This window comes from Engystomops pustulosus, chromosome 1 (assembly GCF_040894005.1).
Source record: "Engystomops pustulosus chromosome 1, aEngPut4.maternal, whole genome shotgun sequence".
Taxonomy (NCBI): Eukaryota; Metazoa; Chordata; class Amphibia; order Anura; family Leptodactylidae; genus Engystomops; species Engystomops pustulosus.
In genome coordinates, this window is record NC_092411.1 from 138,661,569 (window position 1) to 138,682,742 (window position 21,174).

A 21,174-nucleotide genomic window follows, 5' to 3' on the forward strand; every position below is an offset into this window, starting at 1 on the left:
TTTTTCACAATACACCCATTTTGGGTGGAAAATTAAACATTTACAATGGATTAAATAAAAAAAGGCTCCACAAAGTTTGATACCCAATTCCTCCCGAATGCACCGATACCCCAAATGTGGTGGTAACCTGTTGTATGGGCGCACGGCCGGGCATAGAAGGGAAGGAGGCGCCATCCAGATCAGATTTTCTATGTCACATTGTACAGGCTATAATTTTTTTCTTTTTTTTAATGTGGACCTATAGGGGCTTATTTCTTTTGCCACATGGTACGTAATTTAGGGGAATCTATAGGCTAATTGGTGAGATTTTATTAACTCTTTGTTGGTGGAGGAAATGAAAATCATCACTTTTCAGGAAGATTTTTATGGGTTTTTTTTTTTGCCCGTTTACCATACCATAAAAATAGTATATTATTTTTATTCTATGAGTCGCCACGATTACAAAAAGACCTCATTTATATAGATTTTTTATTTTTTTCCCATTTTTACTGCATAAAAAGTAATTTGGCAAAAATGTTGTTAATTTTAGCATCACCGTCTTTCATATGCATAACTTTTTTATTTTTTGCCTCACAAATCTGTTTAAGGGCTTATTTTTTGCGAGAAGGATTGTTCTTTTTAGTGGTCTTATTTTAGAGTGCATAACATTTTTTAAATCCCTTTTTAGAGCATTTTTATAGGGTATTAATTGAAAATGATCTTTTTTATGGAGCTTTTTTTTGTTTTGTTTTTTACGGGGTTCACTTTGCGGAACTAATAACGATTCTGTTTTATTATGCAGATTGTTACGGACGCAGGGATACCAAATATGGGGGGGTTTTGTGTATTTTATTCAATTGTACTGAATAAAAACCAATTTGGAGAAAATCTTGTTCATTTTAGCATCACCATCTTTTCATATGCATAACTTTTTTATTTTTCGGCTGACAAATCTGGTTAGGAGCTTATTTTTTGCGAGAAGAGTTGTTCTTTTTAGTGGGCTTATTTTGGAGTGCATAACATTTTTTAAATTACTTTTTAGAGCATTTTTTGATAAGGTATTAATTAAAAATTATCTTTTTTCGGAACGTTTTTGCGTTTTTTTTCTACGGCGTGTACCGTGCGGGTCCAGTAACGATTCTGTTTTATTATACAGATTGTTACGGACGCGGCAATACCAAATATGCGGGGTTTTTTGTGTTTTTGTGTTTTTTATACTTTATTAAGTGTTTTTATGGGAAAGTGACATTTTAGGGGCTTATATTTTTATGTATTTATTTTTTATTTATTATAATGTGTAGTGTTAAGTGTTTTTGCATATTTTTACTTCTACATACTTGAACTTAAACCAGTGATGCTCTGATCACTGGTTTAAGTTCAATACACTGCTCTACAATACTATTTTATTGTAGAGCAGTGTAAACTGTCTGAGCAAGCTTGCGCATGCTCAGACAGTTTACAGCCAGACCCGGAAGGGGTCTGGCTGCCATGGAGACTGGGCAGCTCCGGGGCGCATGCCAGTCCTCGGAGCTGCCCAGAAGTGGATCGGATCCCCCGGTAAGCGGCACGGGGGATCCGATCCACAGCGCAAACACCCTTACACGCCGCGGTCATGTTTGACCGCGGCGAGTAAGGGGTTAACACCCGCGATCGGAGCCGGCTCCGATCGCGGGTGTTAGCGCAGGCTGTCAGCTGTACTAGACAGCTGACAGCCGCTGCTTCTGGTACCGGCTCCGTTCGTGAGCCGGTGCCAGAAGCAGGACGTTATAGAACGTCCCCGTGCGCTAAGCATCTAGCGCCGGGGACGTACTATAACGTCCTGGTGCGCCTAGGGGTTAATATTTGTGATTTCAGGTGTTTATCTATATGTGTAGTATTTGAGGGACATTTTATTTCAATTCACTTCTGATAGGCCTTATAGAACATTGTGTTCACTGGCAGCTCCTGGGCAGCAGAAGATACCGGTGATGGGCGTGACACAATGACGCTGTGAAAATGGCAAAGTTCACAGCACCCATTCATCTGCTTCACCCAAGGACATGCCAACATCTAGCAGCTCTCAAAAATAGTAGTATGTTCCTTTGCAGTTAAAGCCATTTGGTTGCGGTCCCACTCAGATGTGTTCACCCCCCAGTGCTGAAACTCCAGCTATGCCACTGGTTATTGGAAATGGAGAATGACAGGCCAGGTAGCATCTGAGTGCACAAAATACTGTTAATACTATGCAGAATATAAGTAATAATTACTAAACAGAGATTAGACCAGGAGAGGTGACAGTTAGTGATATCTGCACCCATTGATGTTCGGTCAGATAGACACTGGGCCACATTCATCGAAAGTAGTGAAAACTGCAGTGTAGTTTCCTGTTGAGTGTGCATAGTGCGCCCCCTCAACTGCTCGGGAAATGTGCACCAACTTTTGTTTAGTGCACCTTTAGTATTGCTGTAATAAATGTGGTGGTGCATGGTCTGTTGTGGTGCAAAGTCTGACTCTGCAACGGAACGGACCATTAGGAGTAGAATTTTGTGGCGCGTTGGTCATAGAGGAGCCGCGACACTATACTGGCGCATGCACTTTATAAATATATGTGCAAGCATTTTGCACGTTCTTTTTATACCCCTGTCTCCTCTTTGTTGTGGTGTTATTTGATTTTGGAAACAATCTGTTTAATCTGGTAGGAGTACATTGTGTCCGTGCCCCCTAATACTTGTAACGGTGTTTACTTTCTTTTCAGCGCCAAGTCAGACAGAAAACTGGTGCAGATGCTTTAATAAATTGGGCACTATCTTTAAAAATGTTTTCAGGTTACACCCAAAATCATTGCTGGCAACCCGTTAAATACCTCCATCAAAGCCGCCGGTGGCATTTAAACCCCAATGGTGTGTGGACACTACCATTTTGGGGAAGATCGTCGCTGCCCGTGATGTAACCAAGGAGAGATGATCCTCCCCAAAATGATGACGCACCACATTGATTTACATGTATATTGTAAATCCTACACATGCACCATTGAAGCTCCTGGTGCATGAGATAATAATGTCCACTGGACATTCCCATAAAAGTGTGTTTTTGGTCTATATCTGGCCAGTATATTTTAGAATTTCAAAATTTTACATTTTTTTATGCTCTGTGAAAATGTGAAGCAGATGCCACTTCCACATGCAGCGGCTTACAGGGGTGTTGTTGTATGTACACAATTTTAAGGTTTTTACTTTGAAATCAGAGAATAGAATTCATGTGCAAGCATAATTTGTATTTTTGTACAAACCTAACTACCCTTGTATGGTTGTGAATCGCCATTTCTTCAGATCTTCTTACACCTGCTCTGTGAAATGGTAAAACAACCTTTCACTTGAGTGTCTGGCAGCTAAGGATTGCAGTTCTCTTCAGGCACTGACGCTATCCCACGGGAGATCTGTCTATGAAGACAAAACATGGTTAAGCTGAAATCTAAAACACAATCATGAAAATCTTTATAAGAATATTTTTAAAGTCTGATGATGACTCATTTACATTTGGGTCTTGTTTTACAAAATTCTATATCAATACCTGTTTGTAAGTCTCCGTCCTAAATATTTTTTTTTAATTAGACACTGAAAAAAATCTCTGCTGCCATTCCCAGAAATTGAATGGATCTTATTAAGTAGAGCTAAGTCTCCCTAGACTAGTGACAGAACAATGAGTGAGGCTTTCCTGCCAAGAAAATGGCTGACCCCTGACTGTTTACTTGTAATTAAACCTCAGCACTACTGAGGATTAGATGAACAAGAAATTAGCTTTATGAAATGCTTGTTGAATTCCAATTATTGAAGCACCAGGAAAAGCCACAAGTAATTGGAGATCATTAAAATGTGGCAGAGGATTGAAACATCCACTATTTCCATTTTATACTAAGCTTATGTTAAAGTGAAGGACACAGTCCGAAGAATTCAACCAATAGTAATGGGGTCTACGTTATTATGTGGAAATCTGACAGCTGAAAATGAATATGTAATGTCTCTGCTGCATATAAAACTAGTCAAATACTAGCAAAGTGTCATTTCATGGTGTCAATATTTTTACATTTCACCCCTTATTATATGACATACTATGCTGGGCATAATGTTTCTTGGCAGCATAGTCCAATATCACTGCTTAGTTTAATATGTGCATGTTACAACATGTGCATGTTTTCCCCTAAGGGCAGATGCACATGACCATTATTTGAACGTGGCTGCACTAAATATAGTCCTTTTTAATGGATCAGTTCTCTAAGCCATTATGTTAAAGGATTGTGCAATTGATAATAAATTAGTGGTTCAGTAAATAGTGCTTAGTAACGGTGGAGTAAATTAGCCAACTGGCTGCAAGAAACCTTGGGAGTGATTTATCATAAGCCGGAGCTTCTGGTGCCACCAGATACATTAGAAGACTCCTGCCTGGCGTAGATTTTCAGTATTAACTAGTGCCCATTCAGTGAATGGTTGCATACTGGTATATACGCATCAACGTCTGCCCCGGCCCACTTTGCCTATGACCGCTCTTCCTTCCCGCCCATCCATGTCCACCTGGTGTCATTTCATGCCTTGTATGCGAGAAAACTGGAGTATAAGCCGGAGTAATGTGGGCATTGTTTGTATATGAGCAGGGTCGCAGCCATTCCATTGCAAACCCCTTGGCTGATTATTCACAGTGCCTCGTTATGTATATGTAATATACACTCACCGGCCACTTTATTAGGTACTCCATGCTAGTAACGGGTTGAACCCCCTTTTGCCTTCAGAACTGCCTCAATTCTTCGTGGCATAGATTCAACAAGGTGCTGGAAGCATTCCTCAGAGATTTTGGTCCATATTGACATGATGGCATCACACAGTTGCCACAGATTTGTCGGCTGCACATCCATGATGCGAATCTCCCGTTCCACCACATCCCGAGATGCTCTATTGGATTGAGATCTGGTGACTGTGGAGGCCATTTGAGTACAGTGAACTCATTGCCATGTTCAAGAAACCAGTCTGAGATGATTCTAGCTTTATGACATGGCGCATTATCCTGCTGAAAGTAACCATCAGATGTTGGGTACATTGTGGTCATAAAGGGATGGACATGGTCAGCAACAATACTCAGGTAGGCTGTGGCGTTGCAACGATGCTCAATTGGTAGCAAGGGGCCCAAAGAGAAAATATTCCCCACACCATGACACCACCACCACCAGCCTGAACCGTTGATACAAGGCAGGATGGATCCATGCTTTCATGTTGTTGACGCCAAATTCTGACCCTACCATCTGAATGTCGCAGCAGAAATCGAGACTCATCAGACCAGGCAACGTTTTTCCAATCTTCTACTGTCCAATTTCGATGAGCTTGTGCAAATTGTAGCCTCAGTTTCCTGTTCTTAGCTGAAAGGAGTGGCACTCGGTGTGGTCTTCTGCTGCTGTAGCCCATCTGCCTCAAAGTTCGACGTACTGTGCGTTCAGAGATGCTCTTCTGCCTACCTTGGTTGTAACGGGTGGCGATTTGAGTCACTGTTGCCTTTCTATCAGCTCGAACCAGTCTGCCCATTCTCCTCTGACCTCTGGCATCAACAAGGCATTTTCGCCCACAGAACTGCCGCTCACTGGATGTTTTTTCTTTTTCGGACCATTCTCTGTAAACCCTAGAGATGGTTGTGCGTGAAAATCCCAGTAGATCAGCAGTTTCTGAAATACTCAGACCAGCCCTTCTGGCATCCAAAACCATGCCACGTTCAAAGGCACTCAAATCACCTTTCTTCCCCGTACTGATGCTCGGTTTGAACTGCAGGAGATTGTCTTGACCATGTCTACATGCCTAAATGTACTGAGTTGTCACCATGTGATTGGCTGATTAGAAATTAAGTGTTACGAGCAGTTGGACAGGTGTACCTAATAAAGTGGCCGATGAGTGTATATAATAGAGACTTCAGTATAAACCACTACAGTGCCAATTATTGCCTACAGCAGGTTATTATTAAAGCTACAAATACATTAAAAGGGGTATTCCCAATGTGACATATCCAAAGGGTTATAAATTTGGCATGTATTTTAAATGTTCATGCGCTAGCAAAGTACAAGTGCCTAGGTCAGATGATGAAGCCTGGATGTTTTAGTGGCCGTACCACTGTTTTATCCCAGTGAGGGACTACGGCTGTCTCAGTTGTTTCTCATCTATAGGGTATATAAAAACCTTCCCTGATATTCCAATTTGGTTTAAGAACAGTATCTAACTGCCCGAGATGTGCAGCAGAGAACACTTTATTCTCCTTACAGATCCTAAATGATACCAGGTTCTTAATAACCGAACAATGATAGAATTGCAAAATATCAGCCTCATATATCAGGTTTGTTATGAAACTTTCCTGTTTTTTTTTCGATAATAAACACCATTTTTTAATGGGGTTAAAAGTCTTCCCCATATCACGTAAAATGATCTGCTACTGAGGCACTGTACCTTGAATTACGTCCTTTTTGATATGCAAATGAGTGTTTGAACCCACCTGAAGCTCTACAAGGTTTTACTCTCATAGTTAGATACACCCTGAGGGCACAGAGCTGCACTAAATGCAATACTTTTAATGGATCAGTGTCCATGTCTGTTACCTTAAAGCAGAGGTCCCCAACCTTTTTTGCACCAGGGACCGGCTTTAAGCTAGACAAGTTTTCCATGGCCCGGTGGGGGCGGGGCTTTGGTCATATGGGGTGGAGCTTATAATATAAGATATCAGGGAGTGTCAGGACCAGATCCATCATATCGGTCTGGTGTAAAAATAAAGCAATGCAAAATGCATACAGCGTATCGCCATGTAGTATAAAATGCATACAGCGTATCGCCATGTAGTATAAAATACATACAGCGTATCGCCATGTAGTATAAAATGCATACAGAATACCGCCATGTAGTATAAAATGTATCCAGCGTGCCACCAAGTAGTATAAAATGCATACAGCGTATCGCCATGTAGTATAAAATGCATACAGAATACCGCCATGTAGTATAAAATGCATCCAGCGTGCCACCAAGTAGTATAAAATGCATACAGCATGCCACCAAGTATTATAAAATAGATACAACGTACCGCCAAGTAGTATAAAATGCATACCGAGTACTGCCATGTAGTACAAAATAGAAGCCCTGATAAATATCACAAATGCTGCATATACATACAGCATATATACACATAAACAAACAGATACAGCATATACACACACACACACACATACACACACACATATACATATATACAAACACATACATATATACACACACACATATACATATATACAAACATATATATACACACACATATTACATATATTTACACATATATACACATATTACACATATATATGCAAAGATAAAGTAACCTTACCTCTCTATTGTGTTCCTGGAATTTTCGGTGCCTTGTCCTGCAGTGGTGGTGGCGCGGTGAGGTAGCTAGGAGCGGGTAGGTCGTGAGAGCCGGGAGGCTAGGGAGCCTGGAGCTTAAGCAGGGGCAGGGGGAGCAGGGAGCCGAGAGCCTGGAGGGGGGGGGGGGAACGTTAGCGGAGCCGGGTTGAGATGAGAGTGAAAGGGGAGCCGAGAGCAGGAAGCGGGTAGGTGAAAAACCGAGAGCGGGGGGGGCAGAGGGAGCGGTAGGGGAGCGTGGAGCTTGAGCAGGGGCCGAGAGCCGGGAGTGGGGGCGGAGGGAGCAGTAGGGGAGCATGGAGCTTGAGCAGGGGAAGAGAGCCGGGAGCGGGGGGCAGAGGGAGCGGAGAGCGGAGGAAGCGGTAGGGGAGCGTGGAGCTTGAGCAGGGAGCTGGGACCAGCGGGCAGAGGGAGCGGAGAGCGGAGGGAGCAGTAGGGGAGCGTGGAGCTTCAGCAGGGGCAGGGAGCCGGGAGCGGGGGGCAGAGGGAGCGGAGAGCGGAGTGAGCGGTAGGGGAGCGTGGAGCTTCAGCAGGGAGCCGGGAGCGGGGGGCAGAGGGAGCGGTAGGGGAGCGTGGAGCTTCAGCAGGGGCAGGGAGCCGGGAGCGAGGGGCGGAGGGAGCGGAGAACTCGCGGCAGTAGCGGCACCGCACAGCGGGCACATCACATCTTGTACCAGGGGGAGGCAGCAGTTCCCCAGCGGGCGCTCCCGGCGCCCCGTGTGTTGTGTGAGGTGCGGAGATGAACTGCAGGACCTTGGCCTTCAGAGGCGGCGGAGGCCTGGCCGCGGTGTCGGGGGCCCCCGTGAACAACAATGGCGTCAGCTCGGGGCTGCTCTCTGTGGACGAGGCCTCGGCCTGGAGCCTGAGCCGACAACTCAACGGGGGAAGCGGAGCCGCGGCCCCCTGCGCGGACCGGCTGATAAACTGCAACGGCCCGGTCCTGGTCCGCGGATCGGCGGTTGGGGACCTCTGCCTTAAAGGACTATGCAACCGATCTGTTAAAAAGCAGAGCATGCCCTGGTTTGAACTGTTTTTCACAGATCACTATTATACTATACTTTATAAGGATCTTCGAAAAACAGAATCCAGACTGCAAATCTTCTGTACAAAACAGATGTTAAGGTCCGATTTTGCCAACTTTCATGTGCAGGTAGCCTAGGATTTTGAGAATGAATTTTGTTGAATAAATATTTAGCTATGGGCATTAAGATTACTGAAAATAAAGAGGTGAATGTGGAAGACAAATTTACATGGCTTTACAAGATGATTTCTTTAATACAAAAGGCCTTTGTAGTCTCCTTTTCATGAAGACTCATTGAAATGAACTTGCAGTCACTAGAAGAATAAAAATAAAGATAACAGCTGAATAGTAAAATATACATTGATGTGTATGTGAAGCCAATAAAATGATATTTAAACAGTGGGGCATAATATGTCATATAAGCTACACCAGATTTGTAGACTAAAATTTAGCAATTTAAGTTAATGTCCCCCTTAACACTGCATACTTTCCCCTTTTTTGATACTCACACTAATCTGTTAAAATATAAGCAAAAGATAAAGAGTAGGCATTCACAGACTGACACCGTTTCTGTTATTTAAACAAGAAACAAGTCTAGATTTCAGAGCCAAGCATGGCTTTCAAGATGTTCCATAACTTTCATAAGGCTATATGTATAAATTTTTAACTGCCTGAAGATTAGAACACTTAAAATTCCAATATTATATTTATACATATTAAAAATTGGGGCCACTCTTCAGCCTCAAAATTCACAAATCAGGCAATTCAGTATATGCATGGGGGATTGGAAACCTGCCACTTTAAGAGCCCCAATCACACATACACACCTGCATACTACTGAATGAAGTTTGTGTGTCGCATCTGTGCAGCCCTATTAATCAATTTCAGATCCCTGCACACTGTCTCGTAGCATAAACACTGATCGAGTGCTGTTTACATTGGTATTTAAGCACTCGTATTCATCCTATATATTTCCTCCGCCTGATGCGTTTCTATACTAGCCTAATGGGTAGGGTGTCATCAGAGGCATACAGATTTAACTTATAGGATTGAGCTGCAAATGCACACTTCACATTTTCCGCGCATTTGCCGGCACCGTGAACACACGGGATATAAAGAGAACGCCACACCCCCTCTAGGGGAGGCACCAGACTAGCCCACAATCACGGCATCTCAAGGGAAGATATTAGCGCATTACAGGGACATAAAGGAAAACCAAAAGTAGAACAATCAAAGAAGTAGAGAGGATTGTAAAAAGCAACTATAGCTGATTTGTTCATTTAAGCCCAGATGTTTTTCTGTGGCCAGGACACATATCTCACTTCCTGTTGGAGCAGGACACGGTCAAAATCTTCCCCACGTGCTGATGGTACCACCAATCCAACCACGCAATTGTGGTGTCTTTAGAGTTATTAATGTCCCTGACACGTTCCACAATTCACATCCAGAATTTCTTGAATGTCTTTCTAACGTACTGGACGTACTGGATGGCATGTCATCAAGTCTTGCAGTTGATGAATTGCCTTTTTTGGAACACCCGGTGGGTCATCGGACTTGCACGATCTACTCGGAGTGATGGATTTACATTTCTTGCAAGAAGAGTATATGTAATAAATAGGGATTTTTCATTTATTAAAAAAATTACTGTTTTTAATGTAATAAAAATTAAAAATTTTATTTTCAGTTTTATTTGGGGTTAAAAGTGAAAAAAAAAGCCTTTTTTAATTTATAGTATATAAAAATTTTAAATTTTCAAATAAACTCAAAATTAACATTAATGTATTCCCTATTATGTTTTGGTTGTTTTGATATATAATATGTATAGTCTTGGGCAAATGGGGGGACTATGGCATTGTTTTTGTAGTGTAGCGGGGTTTTTTTTTTTTTATAATATTGAGAAATGTAAATGTATTTTTTTCTGAATAGTTATTAATATTTATTGGGGGTGTGTTTTTACCTTGTATGCCCCACATGATGTCATAAAAGACTCCTGGGGGACAATTTCATTTATTTATTTATTTATTTATTTTCTTTTGTAAGTTTTCCCCTGTAACTGAGACATCTATAAGAAGGGCATCGGAGCTCTCAAGAACGACATAGAACTATCACAAGGAGTCAGCCTAATGATACATAGCCCCCATGGAGTCCCTGTTATCTCCATGGGGGCTGAGATGCCGAGATCAGCATTTACTGTGGCCATCTATGGGGATAAACACCTGAGAACAGAGTTATTTCTGTCCTAGCTTCTACAGCTGGACCCTGCAGTCCAATTGGTATTGATGAGCAGAATTCTGCTGGACATTTTGACACTTCAGTTTCAGGAATGACCTAGGCAAAGCTTGTTTTTTAAAAAAGACTGCAGGTTGGTGTCATTTGTCATTTTTTGTATTAATAATGATCTGAGCAGACAGGGGCATGACAAGTTACAGTCCAGGTATCAGATGTAAGGTTGTGGGTAAATGACAGCAAGCAGTGACCTTAAATATACAGAGGGTGTATAAGAGGCTATTCTGGAAAAGACTACAAATAAATTCTCCTTGGCAATAATATAATTTATGTAATAAAATGCAACAATAATCCAACAATTACTATAATCCAACAAAGGAGAATGAAAAAATGTATTATTATCATTATTGATAACAATCAATAAAAGACAAATATGTTTATGTTGGATTGGATTTAAAGGGAAATAAAACATCCATCTATCTTTCTGTTTCATTTCTACCTACTGCTTTTGTTGTAGCCTCTTTAAAGGGTCATCTCTGATGCGCTGTAGGTTTCAGATCACACAGACAACAAAGGAGGCTGTCAGACACTTGGCAGGTATTAATGCTTAGCCTCAAGGGGAATAATTTGGGGATTTTGTGAGAGCAGCATTATCTCCCAGCTCAGTCAATTAGGCACTTATAGATGCAGATATACTTGTTACAATGGTAAATTTTCAGAAGGCATGTCTTTTGACAGATGGTCCTTCTTTCCCTCACATCTAATTTGGAGAAATGATGTGACCTCTTGCAGCTGCCAAAGTATCCATGGGAGTCCTGCCTCCTACGTGGATTGATCATTAATCTGTGAGCATACTGTATACCAACAGTACATGGCATACTGTGCCACTGTCATTTACCAGTATAATAGATATGAAACAGGGGGTGCCTCTTTATTATCATGCTATAATGAATTAATAGCCATCTATTATTTACATGTTAAGAATTTTAGTTTTTATTGTTATTTAGTAATATTTTTCAGTTTTTGCACCTTGGTTAAATTTAGTTTTATTATCTTCAGTATTCATTTTATTTTATTAAAAATATATATTTTATATAAGAACATAAAGTTTGAAAACATTTTACAATAATAAAACCAACTTACTTAATGCATTACATAGAGACCATTTATTTACCAATGCATCTTAGTTGGGGGCCTGGTACAGATTTTGCATTTGGGGACAGCAACTGCAAGTTACAGCTCTGTTACCATTGATCTCCTACATTAAGGCTGCCAAAAGAGGGATTTTAGTTGGACCACAGACAGTCATGGGCCGGCCAGGAGACATGGCCTGTGAGTACCATATTGCCAGCATAGAGATAGAAGATGGCTCTAGAGCTACTGCACATGTCCCAGATCTATCTCCTCCCATTGTGGTAGCTTTTACAATCTGAAGACGGACATCGGTCCTCGCAAGAGGTATATGGGCAGGGGAAGGGCTTCACGGAGGGAGTGCTGGCCAAGTGAAGGAGTCTGACCTGTCACTGCTTCCGGCTGCCTTATACTGCTTTTTCTTACCTTTCCTCAAGTGACTCTTTTGGTTCTTCTTAAAATGATCAGTTATTGCTAACAGGAAAGAACCAGTCTTAGCGATCAGGGGAAAGACAGGTGAGGTAACAGCTGCACTGTATATAGTGTATACTACCCTCTCTCTATTCTAGTATATACAGTGCTTTTGTTATGTATCATAACTCCCGCCCCCATTCCCAAGAATACAGAAAATAAAATAATAAAATAAATGAAATGATTTTTACAATTCACACCCTTACCTGCTGGAAAAGGGTCAAAAGTTCTCCTCATATCACCTAAAATGATCTGCTACTGAGGCACTGTACCTTAATAATTGCCGTTTTCCTGATATGCAAATGTGCATAGAAGAGTCAATTTCTGAACAGAAGAGTCATGTTTACTTTGGGTTGCCAGTAAACACCCTCCCTTTATTTTAATTGACAGTTCTTTGTCTCTTCATATTTTGTCCTGAACAGACAGGTCCTCTCCCTGTCCACTTTGTGTCCGTATCAGAATGCTGTCCCTTTCACTGCATGGTGAATTGAGCAGTGAGCAATGTGTGGCAAACTGCAGATCTTCTCACCATTTCACGCACACTATGGTGGGCAGAGCCAAGCAAAAGAGCCAGCATAGACAAAGGCAGAAAAAATTTGGTGAGCGATTTTAATGGTTGGAGGAGGCAGGTTTAACCCCTTCCCGCCGCAGCCCTTTTTCGTGTTTGCGTTTTCATTTTTCACTCCCCACATTCAAAAATCTGTAACTTTTTTATTTTTCCATGCACAGAGCAGTGTAACAGCTTATTTTCTGCGTAACAAATTACACTTCAAAATGGTGGTATTTAATATTCCATGCCGTGTACTAGGAAGCGGGAAACAAATTCCAAATGCAGTGAAATTGGTAAAAAAACGCATTTGTGCCGTATTCTTGTGGGCTTGGATTTTACGGATTTCACTGTACGCCCCAAATGACATGTCTACTTTATTCTTTGGGTCGGTACGGTTACGGGGATACCAAATTTGTATAGGTTTTATAATGTTTTCATAAAAACCTCCTGTACAAAATTTTTTTTTAGGATTTTGCCATCTTCTGGCGCTAATAACTTTTTTATACTTTGGTGTATGGAGCTGTGGATGGTGCTGTTTTTTTCCGGATTTTGATGACGTTTACAATGTTTTAGGACTGTACGACCTTTTGATCACTTTTTATGGAATTTTGTATTTTTTTTTTAAATGGCAAAAAAAGTGCCATTTTCGTCTTTGGGCGCGATTTTACGTTACGGGGTAAAACGCAGTGAAAAACCATTATCATATTTTGATAGACCGGGCATTTTCGGACGCGGCGATACCTAATGTGTTTATGACTGTTTATTTATATTTATATCAGTTCTAGGGAAGGGGGGTGATTAGAATTTTTAGGTTTATATTATAATAATTTTTTTTTACATTTTTACTATTTTTCAGACTCCCTAGGGTATTTTAACCCTGTACGATCTGTACGATCCTATCATATACTGCCATACTACAGTATATGGGGATTTTACTGCTCATACATTACAATTTGCTGATAGCACATTGTAATGCATGGGTTAACGAAAACCCGAAGCTACCATGGCGACGGATTGCTGCTCCCCGATGACGTCACGGGGAGCGACGATCCTCAGAAAGATGGCGGCGCCCGCGCACTGCCATCTTTTTGAAGCCGCCGGCACCTTTGTCGGTGGCGATCAGCAGTAAAACACCCGCGATCGGTGTCGGCACCGATCGCAGGTGTTACCACGCAGGTGTTACCACGCAGGTGTTACCAATGCCCACGAGCCCTCTCCATGTACCGGGACCCGACATGTGACGTACTATTACGTCACATGTCAGGAAGGGATTAAAGGAAACCTACCACTTCTGAAGGTAGGTATGAGATGTAAACACCGGGCACCAGCTCAGGGTGAGCTGGTGCCGGAGCTTACCTTAGCTAGTGTTTTAAACCGCTATATCGAGGTTTAAACACATTTGATTTACAGCCCCGAGGTAGCTTCAGCGCTGCGCGCGGCCGTGCGCGCGCGCGCCTCCGTAGGAAGTGCCGGAGGCGTCATGCACGCACGGCCGCGCGCAGCGCCGAAGCTACCTCGGGGCTGTAAATCAAAATGTGTTTAAACCGCGATATAGCGGTTTAAAACACTAGCTCAGGTAAGCTCCGGCACCAGCTCACCCTGAGCTGGTGCCCGGTGTTTACATCTCATACCTACCTTCAGAAGTGGTAGGTTTCCTTTAAGCTGGGACGCCTGTGCTGCACTTTTCAACAAAGGCACAGTGTGTGTGTGTGTGGGGGGGGGGGGGGGCTGGGGTAAGTAAGGTTTATTGTATCAGTCCTTGATGACAGGTTCCCTTTTAGCTCAAGTATTCATAAAGAATAATGTATTAAAACTTAAGGTTTAGCAATTCATTTCGTAAATACTCAATATTTCTTCTAATAACTGCACCCTTTAACCATTTTCGGACAGGGCTTAATTTTATGTTTGGATTACATTGCTCATTAATCATATGTCACAAAGTATCACAATAGAATACTTTTCCTGATATTTAACTTACCCTAACTTACCTGCCTTTCTATTAAATTTTCTATTTGGGACAATCCATTGTATACATTGTAAACATGACCTCTAATTCCCACAAATGGTGATTTTATATGAACAGAATGAAGGGAAAATATTTATGTTATTTTCATTGTATATGCACAGCTGTAAAATTGTTTGTATTAGGTCTTAACAGTTTAAAGAATTGCATATCCTAAAATAACATGAAAACGCATTACTTCCGCTGCCTTTGGAAAATGACAGGTGCTGCCTGTCACCAGTGATCTCCCCTTTTGTGGATGGTGAAAGGAGTTCAGTCTGATTTTTGCCAAGCTTTTTGTAATTTCTATCTAAAGTTTAATTATGTATTTGTCATTTATCTTAATATTTTGTCTTTCTCCTTTCTTTTAGCTCCCGTGATCACTGTGGCTCCAAAAAAGATTCACAATGTAACTGGAGCTCAAGTTTATTTATCCTGTGAAGTAAAGGCAATTCCTACTCCTAGTATCCTATGGAGAAAGGTAATAAGGTTCAATGTGGTCCATAGCACCAACACATTTTACAACTGACAGATGGATATAAGTATTTAGAATTCATGTACATTAAAAAGTGCTTGCATATCTCATATTGACTCTGTAAATTATTACTTAAACCTACATACTTATTTCTAGAATTTCAGAGCTGCCTCAATATCTACATGGAATGTTCTTTGGTGATAAATTTTGTAGGATAAAATTTATTATGATTTAGGAGCTCAGTCCTTTTGCACAGACCAAGAGCAGCTGTAGCAAGAATCTGTAGCAATAGTGCAAGAATATAAAAAAAATAAAAAAGTTATGGTTTTCAGAACTCGATGTAAGAAAGAAAATTGCTGCATAATTAAGACTGTGTCCTCTATGGATCAAAGGCCTTTACATAATAAATGGATGTTTATAAAAACCTCTATATTATAACAAATGATTGTCATGAATCTAGTTTGCATCATTGTAGAGAGTGAACCCTCAGTTTACACTGGCCAGTGCCAGTTCCCTTCATGCTGCTACATGAAGGGAACCGTAATCAGATGATAATTAAGCATTTTTGTAATATATTTTTGTTGACTGATGTTTAATACATATTTCCTTTTATTGGAGGTTACTGAATCTCCTAAAGGAATAAGGCTGTTTGAAGAGCTTCCTGGAGACAGAGTCAATGTTGCTGTTCAAGTTCGTGGTGGCCCCTCACGTCACGAAAGTTCTAGCTGGGTTATGGTAGGTTCAGACCTTTATGATATATACAGAAAAATACCAAAGTAATAATAATATGACTAATATATGCTATACATCTGATCTCTAGATAAAACCATTGACAAAAGAGGATGAAGGAACATATCAATGTCATGCTACTAATATGGTCGGAGATGCCTTTGCTGAAGGATCAATAAAGGTTTCAGCACATAACATGCGCAGGCTGAAGAAGAACCATCATTCTGGCTCGGAGGTCATTGTTTAATCAGGTAATACTATACGGTATCTATTCTATTAATAGGAGTTATGGTAAACTCTATTTGCTAATAGAGTACAAGTAGTCATACCTACCCTCAAGAGTCATCCCTGCTTGCTAGCATTTGTTGCCCCTCTTAGTTTTTGTTTAAGCCCCTTCATAGGGGCAATTTGTACATACTGAAGTATCACTTTCAACTTTCAAAGTGTAAGGTTTTATGTCCATGTTCATCTTACATTGCCTTAATTTGCTTTGGAAAGTCCTACCTCTGATGTCCAACTGATGTAATCTCTATTGAGCAGCTGTAGCTTACTTCATGTAGCTTTATTTTGAGGTATTTAGAGTATGGGTGCCCTTCTATTATTAGTCTATTTTAATATTTTAGGATGCTGCTCCCTGCAGTCCTTCTAGTCACATCAAAATGCTTTTTGAAACACTTAAATCAGACGTTTGGTGGAAAAATATGTTGCTTATTATGATAATAATAATTCTTTATTTATATAGCGCACACAGATTCCGTATTCAAATGAATTTCTCGCTGCAGCTCAGATGTTACAAACTTGTGCTTGGGCAGCACTCTGGCACACCTCTCTCCTCCCCTATAAGCTCAGTTTTGGCCAATTTCTCCTTCCATCTTCTGTCATGACATCAGCAATCTTTTGATTCAAATCTTTTGCAATCACCGCGACCCCACTCTAATCTGAAGTGTGTACGCCAGTGGTGCCCTGCATAGCAGTACTAGTATACAAATGTGTCACTGGCCACATGGACACTGCGCAGATATTCTTCTGTGGGAGTGTTTGACTGCACGGGGATGCGCTCCTGAACTAGAGTTTGTATGATGCTGTCAGGTGGGGGAGTGATGTAAGATGCCCTTTAAATGCCTGTTGTTCATATGTGTTTTTCCACTGATGAAGTTGTATTTTATGTCATGGAACTGTTCCGACTATACATCACAATTTTTACAGCAAAATATTTTTTAATTGGGCAGCCCCTCAGGTCAACTGTTATTAGCTGGTAAAAAAGAATGGAACATGAAGCATTGAGCTCTTTTCTCAGTGCAGTTGTCAGACCAGGTTAAAACACATCAGCTCCTATCCATTTGGATGGAAGCTAAGCTGCCGTGGCCTGTTTCAACCACTACACTGAGAATGGAGCTCTCTGCAATCGATTTTATGTCTATCGACTTCTGATCTGTGATGGGTGTTGGACTTCCACCAATCTGATACTAATGACCTATACTTAGCATAAGAAACCCAACAAATCTGCTTCATATCTGGTTTTCACTGCTTAAGATAAATATATTTGCTTGGACAACTTACTGTGTGCTGAAAAACCACACCTCAGCTTATACACAAGTCTTTTAAAAAATAAACTTACGTACTCACCTTCCAGCGCCCCCAATGTTTTGCGCGGCTCCCCCATGCTCCCGTCCCCGCAGCTCCTCTTCAGCCTTCCCTCTGCTGTATTAGCCGGTGCACACTATGATGCTGCAGTGTCGCAGCTGATTATGTCATAGTGTGCGCTGGCCAGCAGAGCACATGGACGCGTCTCTGCTGGCTAATACAGCAGAGAGAAGAAAGAAGAGGAGCATCGGAGAAGGTGGGTATGTCAGTTTATTTTGTGCTGCTCAAACTGGGGGCTGGCTGGCTATATTGGAAAGGGGGCTGGCTATATACTAAAGGGGGCTGGCTGGCTATATACTGTGGCTGACTGTGTACTAAAGGGGGTTGGCTATATACTACAGGGGCTGGCTATATACTACTGAGGGCTGGTTGGCTGGCTATATATTACTGGTGGCTGGCTTTGTACTACTGGGGGCTGGCTTTATACTACTGGGGGCTGGCTTTATACTACTGGGGGCTATATACTACAGGGGGCTTGCTGGCTATATACTGGGAGGCTGTGACCAATGCATTTCCCACCCCCGGCTTATACTCGAGTCAATAGGCTTTCCCAGTTTTTGGTGGTAAAATTAGGGACCTCGGCTTATACTTCGGTCGGCTTATACTCGAGTATACACGATATTATAATTGCATTCTATCTTTGTATTAAAGTGTCCAGTTTGAAGAACCAATAAATGTTTTGTTGACTTCACTAATATAAGGGTTTTCTTTTTTTATCTTTGCAGGATGGAAGAGTGACAAGTTTTTTCTACATTTTAATTTCTTTCTTATGTATGAGAGGCATGTAGGAATAGTTTTATATTGTTATGATGTTTTTGTACAATCTTTAAAATAGATAAATCTGTTTAATAAAGTTTCATAGCTAAAAAAGATTGTTGTCAAGATGTCAAAGCTGTGGGTAAAGAACAATGTAATATAAAATGTTCCCCTAACTCCTCATCACTCCTCAGTATAACCTGCCTTTCCCTCCTGCAGCTCCTCTGGCTGCACCCCACAGTTACTTACACTCTCCATGTAGATACAGAGCTCAGGCAGAGCCTCTTCTTCCACGTTATGTGACTGTCACATTACCTGATGACACCACTGATCCTTGTGTTACAGTACAATACAGTCGGTAGAGCAAGAGAGCAGTACAGAGGCTCTACTCTCAGAGGTCATTTAAAGCACTTTATCAAAGTGTCACCAAATCCCCAGGACTATAAGACATAGGCACTTTTTTAGAAATACCTTTTCTTGCTTAAATTCCATCTTATAGTTCGAAAAATATGGTATGTTGTTTCTGTGGCATCTCCATGGATTACAAGTTATTGTGATGAAAAGGAGCACTTTAAAGCTGTTGGATTTCCTTTGCCAATAAAACCAGCTACATTAAACATTGAGACACTGACTAAGATTAAGCCTCTTTACCCCAGATATACAGTATACTGTACATATTTTATAACTTCATTACTAAGAACAGCAAAAGGGTATTCATTGTTTTTCTGGAGAACCATGACATAAATAAAATATCAAGAAGTCTGATGGTTAGCTGACACCTATGTTTCTGGGTGATGTACCTACCAGTTATTAGACAGAATTTGTTGTAACATTTTGACAGATCACTCAATTTTTTTTTCTTCAAATATTTATTTTCACACTCTTCATAGGCATCAAAACAACTTTTTACTGTATTATATTGTAGCAGTACGTTATATTATAGCAAACAGATCAGTTTTCTAAGCATAGCGTAACTATGGTACAATAAATAATTCCGTGTCCAGGATTACCTCTGTGACCCGCATATAAGGCTGAAAACAATAGCATAGAAATATTTATATAGCTGTGAGATATATAAATTGTCAAAGGTTAGAGACCATGCCAAACACCTTCATGTATCCTGGTGGATACCTGCATTTATTATACATATATTTTGTGAAAGAAGTATTGAGCATGTCACATATTTGGTAACATCGAACCAAATCGTAGATGTCCATATTTTAAGTTGTCATTTCATGTAATAATGAGAAATGACACAGGTAAAGCAAAAACACATGAAGAAGAGGTGTAAAAATCCATAGAAAGTCCTTTGCAGACATAGTTAACGTCAGCTATCTCAAGTTTTGCCAGGTCAGACCTTGCATAGTTCTCAGATATAACCCGCACCTTTATTTTGACACAGGCTACAGTGATTACTAGTGAACCCTTACAGTACAAAGTTTGAATGCACCAATATTCTTGTGTATATCATACTATGGGAATATGTACTGATGTACTGATGGGGGTATACTCTTGCCTAGGCCACTTTATACCCCAGGGTAAAATCTGGCCTATGCCAAAGTATACCTGGGGTATAATCTGGGCTAGGCAACTTTAACCCTGGATATTCACAGGGGGTATACACAGAAAGAAGGAGAAGCAGTAACAAAGGGGGAAGGCACACATATCACATAATTAACCCTTTCTTAGCCACCTTCATGGGGAAACCTGAGAAAACCCAGCTCACAATCCACCATGTGGACACACGGTTCATCACCCTATCCGGCAGTCAGCCTATTGCAGTGATGGCAAACCTTTTAGAGGCAGAGTGCCCAAACTGCAACCCAAATGCCTGCTTATTTATCCCGAGGTGCCAACCAAAAATTAAAGCAGTGACTTATTGCTCCCTGTTCAACAACTTTCAATCATATTGGGCTCCTGAGGACAGCAACACAGTAAAAAGATGAATTTTTTTTAATCATTTTAGCTTCTTTCCAGTTTCCCTCTGTACACAGGGGCCAGCAGGAGGTCCCCCAAAAATAATTTGACCCTGTATAATTCTCCCTCTTCCTACAGTCCCAAGTAGTGAAGTAAGTATCAAAATATGACTGAATGCAGCATCTTTTAAGTTGCTTAGAACTCCAGGAAGATTCTTTGGGTCCTGTCTGGTGCACTTGGGTGATGGCCCAGGTGCCCAAAGAAAGGGCTCTGAGTGCCACCTCTGGCACCCGTGCCATAGGTTTGCCACCACTGGCCTATTGAGTCTCCTTAAAAGTGCAAGTTCACAATCCCAAAAAGGATTGGATGATCCGTTTTGGTGGAGACTACAGAAAATTGAAAGCTGTGTTTCATGCATACCCGATGCCCCTATTGATGTGTTACTGAATTAGCTAACCAGTGCCAAGAACATCACAATTATGGACTTGAGTGGGGGATACTGGCAGATCTCCATATCCAAAGAGGCGCAGGAGAGGTCCGCTGTTATCACTCCGTTTGGACTTCACAAATCACTGAGGACTGGTTATGTTCCACAGGACTGGCGCATAACAATATACAATATACATACCAATATACAAAAAAGGATCAAATAGCGATCCTGGAAACTACAGACCCGTGAGTCTAACTGCTGTGGTGGGGAAAATATTTGAGGGGTTTGTTAGAGATGCTATCCTGGAGTATCTCACTGTGCACAACCTTATAACCCAGCGTCACCATGGGTTTATGAGAGATCGGTCCTGTCAGACTAATCTGTGTATTTGGGTAAGTAATTGGCTTAGTGATAGAAAACATAGGGTCGTCATTAAC

The 21,174-nt window shown here is 41.2% G+C and overlaps 1 protein-coding gene across 1 annotated transcript in view; it reads left to right on the forward strand.

Moving 5' to 3' along the window:
- IGFBPL1 (insulin like growth factor binding protein like 1) overlaps positions 1 to 18,516 on the forward strand; it is a 32,545-nt gene extending 14,029 nt beyond the window's left edge. Inside the window, exons 2-5 of the mRNA XM_072154487.1 lie at positions 15,158 to 15,267; positions 15,880 to 15,996; positions 16,082 to 16,241; positions 18,360 to 18,516. Coding sequence (XP_072010588.1) covers positions 15,158 to 15,267; positions 15,880 to 15,996; positions 16,082 to 16,237 — 383 coding nt within the window. The 3' untranslated portion in view covers positions 16,238 to 16,241; positions 18,360 to 18,516. The remainder of the gene's footprint in view (positions 1 to 15,157; positions 15,268 to 15,879; positions 15,997 to 16,081; positions 16,242 to 18,359) is intronic.
- The last annotated feature ends 2,658 nt before the right edge of the window (positions 18,517 to 21,174 follow it).